General features: G+C 51.0%; 2 protein-coding genes across 2 annotated transcripts; both read right to left on the bottom strand.

The window, feature by feature from the left end:
- Positions 1–2,254: 2,254 nt before the first annotated feature.
- On the bottom strand, positions 2,255–3,162 carry LOC104398800 (placenta-specific gene 8 protein-like). The gene is made up of 3 exons (XM_010008954.1): positions 3,057–3,162; positions 2,693–2,817; positions 2,255–2,362 (listed from the first exon to the last, which is right to left on the bottom strand). The coding sequence occupies exons 1-3, from the start codon at positions 3,160–3,162 to the stop codon at positions 2,255–2,257; spliced, it is 339 nt and encodes a 112-aa protein (XP_010007256.1).
- Positions 3,163–7,026: 3,864 nt separating this feature from the next.
- Positions 7,027–8,204, bottom strand: LOC104398799 (placenta-specific gene 8 protein-like). The gene is made up of 3 exons (XM_010008952.1): positions 8,090–8,204; positions 7,782–7,906; positions 7,027–7,134 (listed from the first exon to the last, which is right to left on the bottom strand). Exons 1-3 carry the CDS (start codon positions 8,202–8,204, stop codon positions 7,027–7,029), a joined length of 348 nt encoding a protein of 115 aa, XP_010007254.1.
- Between the last annotated feature and the right edge of the window lie 1,262 nt (positions 8,205–9,466).

The raw sequence follows: 9,466 nt of genomic DNA, 5'->3' as shown, positions 1-9,466 counted from the left end.
TACACTGTGGAGTCCCTAAATCTCCATGGGGTGCAACACCATTAAATCACCAGAACATCTGACCTTGTCAAAATTATGGACAGGTTATTTTCCGAAAACATCTCAGCTTTGCAGATCCCACTGTTTTTAGTGACCAGTGGTGTCTAACTATTTAAAATGTTCACAGATTTAAAGTGCCTCAGTGGCACCTGAGTTATTTATCATATCTGTCCCAAGAATGCCTGACCTTCAAGCTGGTTAAATCAGCATTGACACACACAAAGTCAAGCAGCAGAGCCAAAGCTGAAGTTATTGCCAGTAACTGAGTTAGAGTGAGGCTAAGATCAGTCCCTGTTCTGTGCCTTGGAAAATGTTCAAGTCTCACTGACAGGTAAATAGACTAGAATGAAAGGGCTTTTGGTTGCTACATACAGCCAACAGCCAGCAGAAGGAATGTGTTTGTGTCATGTTAGCTTCCCTTGTGTCAACTGTATGTTCTGAAACAAAGCCAAAGGTGAAATGAAGCATAAGAGGGCCAACATAACCATACAAATGACAAATAAATTAGTGCAGAGTTATTAAGAAATAAAGAAGGGACAAATTTGGGGACTTAATGTTACCTACACTGAAATCTATTTGGCTTTACAAGTACAGATACCACTGTACGTTCTGCTGCCATCTTCTGTTACAGAGGCCAGCAGGGACATGGTGCCACCGAGTAGGTTTGGGCTTCAGATTCCCAAGTGGCAGAGCATGGTAGATAATAGATGAAGATGTCAAATAATCTTCCATTCCCAGATTAAGGAGAAGCTTGTGAGCACTTCCATACAACAGAAATTAACTTTGATTCATTTTCCAAAATTAAATGCCCCTGTACTCAGCACTGGGGAGGGCGCACCTCAAATACTGTGCTCTGTGCCCCTCACTACAGGAGGGACATTGAGGTGCTGGAGTGAGTCCAGAGAAGAGCAACTGAGATTGTGAAGGGTCTGGAGAACAAGTGCTATGAGGAGAGGCTGGAGGGAACTGGGACTGTTTAGTTTGGAGAAGGCTGATGGGAGACCTTACTGCTCTCTACAACTATCTGAAAGGAGACTGAAGGGAGGTGAGGGTTGGTCTCTTCTCCCAAGTGAGGACCAGATGATAGGCCTTCTACTTCTCTGTGCATGTGAGTTCCGTGTGTGCAAACACTTGTGTATGCACTGTCAGCAGGGTATGCCCACCTCTTCATGACAAGGGTGCAGTGGTGCTGCAGACACTGTGGAAAATGCAACAGGAGTTACAGGGGTGAAAACAAGGGGCTGGGGAAAAGGTATTTTTTAATAAAAGCCACTTCTGTTTTGAAGGTGCCAGGACAGAAACACCCTGTGCAGCTCCAGCCCACTGCCCACTCTGGGCAAAAAGAACCTTTTTCTTTTAAAAGCATCAAAGCTTAAAACAATTTGAGCCAGCTCCCAGTGGCTGCAAAGCAACACCAGCCCCAGAGTTTCCTCTTCTGTGTTCTTTGCCAGGTAATGGATAAACCACTGACCCCCAAGTCCTGGCAAGGTGCAGATTGTTCTGACTCTTCCACCACAGTGTGGTGGACCCAGCACTCACACCTGCAGATGCAAGGTTCTCACCCCATGGAAAAGCAACTCCCATGCTTTGGGCTTCTAGCAAGGTTTGTGTGGAGAAAGCTGAGTGGGAATGTGATCCCCACACTGTAACCATCACTCTTCTGCTGTCTCCTTCTGTGTCTTAGTGCTGGGGACTGTTCAGGTGGAAACAGGGGTGGGTTCCATGCTCTTGGGCCTGCCCAAGAGCAGGGTGTCCATAGAAAAGAAGCTGAGCTGTCTGTAGCAGGCTTAGCTTTTGCTTTCTTGTTTGGGGTTTTTTTTAATCTTATCTTCTCATAAATGTGGCTTGGTCTCATCCCAATGTGGGTTCGCAACAGAAAATCTCCTTTATCTCATAATGTCAGTATTGCTATGTCTGCACAGCAGTAAGAAAGTACAATACTATTTTCTGGTGCTGCAGGACACAGAGAAATAAGTAACACATGGACAGGAAGGCAAACTCTGCTGTTTATTTCTGATCCAGGGAAGGGGGAATCAACCACAATCAAGGCAAACCTGCCGTGGTGCATTTCCCAAAGGCCAGGGCAGCAGTAACTCCTACCCAAGGCAGCTTCACAGAGTTCCACAAGTACATATCTGCAGTGGATGGGAAAGGTGTGTCAGGGAGCAGGGCTGTGCCTCACCACAGCACGTGTCTTTGCATGTGCATACCCAGCTTACCAGAATATGCCCCGCTCCTTCCTCCAATTGATGTCTCTTTTCAGCTGGCAGAGTGAGCACATGGGGAGGCACACACTGGACAGGTAGTCAGCCAGAATGGAACCCTGCAGAGCAAGGGACATTGTATGAACAACCCCTTCCCACGTCAGATTCTAAGTTTTCCTGTTTTTTATTGTCACACCCGTGGGCAGCTCATTGCCAGCCCCACAGCACATGGCAAGGACTGGGATGAGGCAGTCTGCAGTGGGATTACCCCCGGCTCATGGCAAGGATGCAGGTGTTTTCCTGGCTCCCTGCCTGCAGGGCTGCCCATGCGACTCCCTGCTGATGCTCTTCCCCTCGGGTGCCCCTTTCTCCTGCCCCGAGCCTGCAGCCCAGCACCCAGTCTGTGGGCGCTGCTGCCAGCAGGGCAGGCCTCACGGTCCCTCACTGACAGGGATGTTGTATCGGGTGCGGTACAGGGTCCTCATGGCCACGCTGGAGCCACACAAGCAGCACTCATTCATGTCCCCAGCCACCTGGCAGGAGAGGCAGAAGAAGCAGAAGGTTCCGCAAAGACCTGTGGGACAGCAAGACACAGACCTGGCTGAGGGGTGCAAAGGAGGAGGAGGGGGGGAAAAGCTGGCTGGGGATGTGGCTGTGGGAGCTGTGGCTCTTGACTTCAGGCAAGAGCTGCTCTGCTGCTGGTACCCACAGAAGTGGGCTTTGCAGCAGGGTCGATGCCACAGAAGGAGCGGGAAAATGCCAGAAAACACATTGTGTGCCAACACCAGGAGCAAGTGGTACAGCAATACTCACAGACACCGCCGTCGGAGCCGCAGTCCATCAGCCCTGTCTGCCACTGGCCCACCCGCGGGGCAGCCCAGAGCTGGGGCTGGACTGTCACCATACAGTGAGAGGCCATTGCTGGTGTGGGGTTGAGTCCCTCCAGGCAGTTTGTGGTTTGGAAGGAAAACCTATCAGAAAAAAACGCCTCAGGGGTTTCTGAAGGGGTTGTCTTGCTCAGGCTGCTGCATTTGAAGATGGAGAGGGAGCACAGGTCTCTGAGAGGTCCCCTCTGCCAGGATACTACCCTGCCCACCACAAAGTAGGGGCGCAGCTCTGCCAGGAGCCGCTGCTGTCGTTTGCAGCAGAGTCCTCCCATAAAACAGCAGCACCTCATCTCCCTGCCTATACAGCTAAAAGGCCTCTTTAAAAACAGAGGTCCTTCTGCTTCAGAGCCTCAGTGCTTCAACTCTTCAATCCTGTCTTCTGATCCTCAGTTCATCTTCCATCATTATCTGCTTAAAATGGTTTTTGGGTTTTTTTTAAATGTTTCCAGTGTCCCAAAGCTACTACAGCTTGGCCCTGGCTTTCCCAAGATCTGAGAGTCTACTTAATCTTTGCTTTGTTCCTTGAGCATCTCAGCTTGTTTGCCTCTCTCTTTTCCTTCCTTCTTCGTCTGCTTTCTTAGCAGGTTTCAAGGCAGCGGGTTTTCCTTGTCCCTTTCCTTCACTCTAAGCCCAATCACCAGTTCCCACCCCTCTTCCACCTGCCTGTCTGTGCCAGTGCCTCATCCTCATCTCCTCTTCCATGGTTCCCTGGGCCACCGTGGCCTCTGAAGCCCCACTCCTTCCCAAGTGAGGGGCTGCAGCCTTCAAGAGCAGCAGAGCTCCTGTTCTGCAGCACCATCCTCAAACTCATCTGACTCATATAAGGACTCCACCTGCACCTCCATCTCCACCTCCATGTGCCATCCCTTCCCTTCCTGCCACCCCCTGCAAGGTACCACCCTCTGCCATTCTCACTTCAGCTTTGAAGCTTTATTTTAAAAAAGGAAAAGGAAAATAAACAGGATGTTCCCATAGGAAGTCCCGTGCAGACACACTACCTGCCCTGTGCCCAAGCTCTGCACTGCCCTGCTAAGCAGCATGGGAATGGATGAGATGCAAGGATCCCGTGCTCTTACAGCTACAAGGACTCTCTCCTGCTTCCAATGCACAGCCACACATCCCCAGCAAAGAAATCATCAACAGGGAAGCAGCCTGAGCTTTGCACCCTGTAACTGGGCTGCTGCTCCTCTTCCTGGGAGGAGTCCCAGTGCAGCTCCCAGGGGAGTTCCTCTTCTGCAGTGGGCATTACAGGTGTTTAACAGAACACCTTTGGACACTTTGTGTCCTGCCTTCCCCTGCCCAGCTTAGATGCCTTTGTCCTGCCTGCCTGGGTGACAGCTGGGGATGCCCACCAAGCAGCCCTCCCCTGCCCTTGTGTGACAAGGGAGCAGCAGAGTTTTGGCACACTGTGAGGAGCAAAAACAGGAGAAGCATTTACATCTTGCAGCAAGGGATGATGGCTTTAATCCCTTTAAATTCTGTTAAAACACTATAAAGGGAATTGGATGGTTTTCACATTATAGTGACACATCTACACAGAATTTAAGTATTAAATGCAAGTCTCTGAGAATACAGTGGAATAAATATATTACTGTGCCCAACACTCAGGTGATGTCATTACCCATGGCTGACACCAGAGAGACACTGCTTTTGTAGTGACTATTGTCACTACTGGCAGCTCCTGCAGCACCCCAACTGGCATGAGAACATCTCTGCTGTCAGACACAGCCTGTTGTCATATGGCCAACCTTTGTATGTCCCAGGGTAGTACATGGAGAGGAAAAGGGATGATGAATTATGCTGTAAGAGGGAAGCAGGCTTGTAAAAAGTCTCCATGTTATTTGCATATGACTTTTTGCAGCTTTCTGAAGGTAATAGCAGCGTGGCTGGGCTAACCCTCTCTGGTATCTGATACTATTAGGTGACAAGCTGCCTTGATGGGCAGAGTGACAACTCATGGGATTGCTTCAGTCACCAGCCTCCACTGAGGGTTAAAATACAAAGTGTTTTCCTGCTGCTACTGAACAGGGCTGTTGAGCATAAAAATGCTGCTGTGCCCTCTGTGGTACAAGTCACCCAGCTGATGGCAGGGGCCTCTGTAGCAAGTGCAGGCAACCTCACCAGCAATGGGTGTAACAGAGGCCACAGCACCCATCAGCCCTCGCTAGACACCCCCTGCCCTGTCCAGCTGTACGCAGGGAATTCCTGCCACCCTATGACATGCCAAAGCAGGAGCCCCTATGGGGAGCCTAGACATGGGATGATTTAAAAAGAAGCATGAACCACAAGAGGGGATGGACTAAAGATGGGCCGTGTGGCAGGGATATGGTGCAGGGACAGCATGTGGTTCCATGCAGGGACAGCGCGGGGTCCCAGACAGGGACAGCACAGGAGCATGAGCGGCAACAGGAGGTGTAGGGGCAGGACCCCACCAGCCTCCCATGCCAAAAGAGGTGCTCCCCCACTGCCAAATTAATAGCAGTCCACAGTGAAAATGTGCTGAGCAGTGCTCACGGCCACGTACACACTGTGCCCTTTGCAGGCAGGCTGCAAGAGGGGCTTTTTTCCTTTGCTCTCCAAAAGTACAAAAGCTGCCATCCTTTTATCTCTGCTGCCCACTTCTGTCGAGATGGCCCTCAGCAGCACCTGGCACGCTCTGGTTTAGCTCTGAAACAGTTTTCCAGGTAGAAAACCTCACCTGTTTCCACTGCTTCCCCTTCCCCAGCAATACCACTTCGACCTCTAGCAGTTCCCAGTTTTGCACTGCAGCTCTTGCCAACGCAAAGCCAAGCCATACATACCTGCAGAGCCGCCCTTGTCCCAGGAGACATGTCTTTCCTGGTTCTCACCCTTTATATGCTGTGGGTGTTCCCTGGTGAGCGACCTCTGCTCCCTCTAACAGACCAGATGCCATTTTAGGTGCTGTTTTGCAAATTTGCACCTTCCCTGATGAAGAGCAAGCTTTCTGCTGCTTCTGACATGCTCCTGCTGCCCCACCTTGCCTTTCCCCACCCCAGCATCCTGCAGGCCCAGAGCTCCAATGGGACACACCACTTTCAGTAAGGGTTTTCAGAAAAGGACAGTTAGCATTCTGGCTCCTGTGCTGCCTTAAGCCATGTGCCACTGGAGGCACAGCACCTTTCCTTCATTAAGCCTAAGGAAGAACTGACCGTAACTCCACGGGGTGACACAGGTGCTGCCTCGAGGTACAGCTCTGAAATCATACCACGCTGTGCTGGATGAGCTGGCATCATGGTATTTCTTTTCTCCCCTTCTCCCCATTCCTGGTCATTACCTCTCCTAGGCTAAAAATCTAGTTTTCTGTATTTCCAGGGACTGTACACTATTGTCTGGGCCATCTGGGGTTTAGGCAGGTGGGAGCACTACAACACAGACTCACCCCACAGCACAGACAGAACCTGTACCTGCCCTTTACAAGGTTTGTGGTCCTGAGACAGATGGATCGGTGCTCTCAGGCAATGCAAGAGTGACACACACAGAGGCAGGAAGGTAAACTGCTGTTTATTCATAACGTTTCTGAAGAAAGAAGGAGTCAATTGTAATCAAGGCAAAGGCTCAGCTTTTTGGTGCCTTTCCCAACAGCCAGGGCAGCAGTGCAGAGAGGATGGCAGCATCTGCAACAGGATGGGAGAGGAGGGTCAGGGACCAGGGCCATGTCTCACCACACCGTGTGTGTGTGTCCACTCCTTCCCCCTCTGTCCTGCATGAGGTTCCCAGTAACATTTTGCTGCAGGACAGGTCATTCTTGTCACTTGTCCACAGCCATTTCCCCACTGCAGCAACCCTGTGTCTTATGTCAGGTGTTGGCAGGAGAGACTCCAGGAAACTGCTTGGCCATGTGCAACTGCAGCTTTAAAACCAGCATCATGCCCAGCTTACCAGAATATGCCCAGATCCCTCCTCCGATTGATGTCTCTCTTGATTTGGCAAACGGAGCACATAGGGCACCACATGGTGATACAGTAGTCAGAGCAAATGGACCCCTGTTAGGAAAAAACTGGTTAGAGATATAGGCTTCCCAAAAAAACCGTATTTTGGACAGGAAAATGTCGATCATATTCCACATGGTGTGCGCTTTGTTATCAGGCTGGCTTTAGCATCCCTAGTAGTAGGCACTAAAAACAGGGGCGAGGGAACCCCCGACACTATAGAAAGGAAGAAGGGAGCCCTTTCTGCAGGCTGCAGATAACTACTTACCTTTTGGCTTTGGAGTTAAAGCTGGGGGAAAACACACACAGAAAAAGATAATTTGGGCAAACTGGACTTGGGCCATCAGAACTTTCCCATCTTTCAAGGACTTGGGGTGGCACAGGAAAGCAGCCAAGTCTTTGCCAGCTGCTGTGGTTGGTGGCAGCTGAAGGCACAACACATACTGGGAAGTAACTGTGTCCAATCAATGTGCACTGTTGGACAGTAGCCCAGGCATCAGCTTGGCTGAGCACATCCCAACTCCTGTGCTCTCAGCATCATGCAGGATATACAAGTGAAAGAAAGGGTGAGCACAGAGCATTATCACACCTTGCTCATTCCTAGGGTACACAGAAAGAGGCCTCAGGAGCACTTCGTCTTTCAGCATGGTGAGGGGGAGGGTTAACCAGTGACCAGGTGAGGGGAAGGGTTAACCACTGACCGAGATGTTGTATCTGGTGCGGTACATGGTCCTCAAAGCCACGCTGGTCCCGCACAGGCAGCACTCATTCATGTCCCCAGCCACTTGGCAGCCGAGGCAGGGGAAGCAGAATAACCCGCAGCAGCCTGGCAGAGGGAGAAACACAGAGGTGGATGAGGCTCTGCCTGCCCGCCTGGTCCTGCCAGCATTGGAGGAGGAACTGGGAGGACCAGGCTCCCAGCGAGAGAAAAGTGTCCCACGGGGGTGTGGGACCAACTGCAGCACATCACTGCTGACAGCTGAGAGACAGGACTGCCCGAGGCACTCACAGACACCACAGTCAGTGCAGCAGTCCATCAGGCCTGTCTGCCAGATGTTCCTCGAGGCAGTGGGTCCCACCATGCCATACTGAGGCTGGATGGTCACAACGCTTGGGACAGCCATTCCTAGTTGCTCTTCTAAAAGAGATGGAAGGGAAATGGGACAGTTAGTGCAAAAAATGTGGGCAGTTTGATCGCCCAACTGAGCTGGCTGCCATTGCCCTTCAGCAGGCAGCCTTTTGCACATCTCCCTTACTGCCACTGTCTTTACCTGTATTTGTCTCTTTTCAAGGTTTTTGCATTTTCTGCCATTTTATCCAGCTTTCAAAATAGCTTGAGGTCATTGATGTTCCTTCCCACACCACTCTATTCTAAGCACTGGCTTTGCTGGTGCTTAGACACAATTCACCAACTTCCTTGTGCCAAGCAGTGCTGGGCAGTCAACCTGGGCTAAAGGCAGGCATTTCAGTTGTTAAGCTCGGCATATTTTACCCTAGATTGTTTTCTCATGGGTACAAAGCATGCGGGAAGCAGGTGTGGTCTCACACTTCCCTGTAAGGAAGCCAGGTTCCACACAAGAGAGAGAGTGTAGAAAACTATGACCTCTGGTTTCTTGTCATAGAGAGTCAGAAGGGCAGAAACTCAGCGCTGTGCCCCAAGTCTGAACCCAAACCCTTGCCTTCCTGCAGTTAAGCAAGTAAACTTTGAAAACCAGGAAGCCTCAGGTCTAAAAACAAACCCAAAATCTTTGTGCTTCTACTCTCCCAGCCAAAAAAAAAGAAACCACAAAACACTGTCAGAGAACAATTAAAAGCAAGTTTTGTCCTGATGCCAAGTTCTTCTAGCTATGAAAAAAAAAAAAAGACATAAACTTCCTGCGTATTGGTGGAGACTTTCTGCTACCAATTAGAAACTTCGAGCTGGTTTTCTTAATGGAAATAGCTCGGCAAGGCAGAACCAGGGTGCTGGGTGGGCAGGCTCCTCCCCCGCGGCTCCTGAAGTCAGAAGCCAGAACAGAAACTGAAATGAAGCAGCAGCTGCTGGGAGGGCGAGGGAGCGGGGGCACCTTCCCTCTCCACGCTGTGGGGCAGGGCATGCTCGCTCCTCCAGAAACCCCACTCTCAGCTTCACCTTCCCGCCCGGCGTGACTGCAGCCAGAAGCGGTATCAGGGACGTGTCCAGAGGGAACCCGAGCACGCATTGCCTCCCAGCACGTCCCTCTGCCCGGGCACAGCAGCACTGCCGACACGTGGGGCACCTCTGTACTCTCTGAGAAACGCACTGTATTCTGTGTATCAGGTCTGGTGGGAGGCATCCCTGCCTATGGCAGCGAGGTTGGAACTAGATGATCTTCAAGGTCCCTTTGCACCCAAACCATTCAAGGAT

The sequence above is a fragment of the Chaetura pelagica genome, unplaced genomic scaffold (assembly GCF_000747805.2).
Source record: "Chaetura pelagica isolate M959 unplaced genomic scaffold, ChaPel_1.0 scaffold221, whole genome shotgun sequence".
NCBI classification, from domain to species: Eukaryota; Metazoa; Chordata; class Aves; order Apodiformes; family Apodidae; genus Chaetura; species Chaetura pelagica.
Note: the sequence above shows the minus strand (reverse complement) of the source record. Positions and strands in the feature narration are given on the sequence as shown.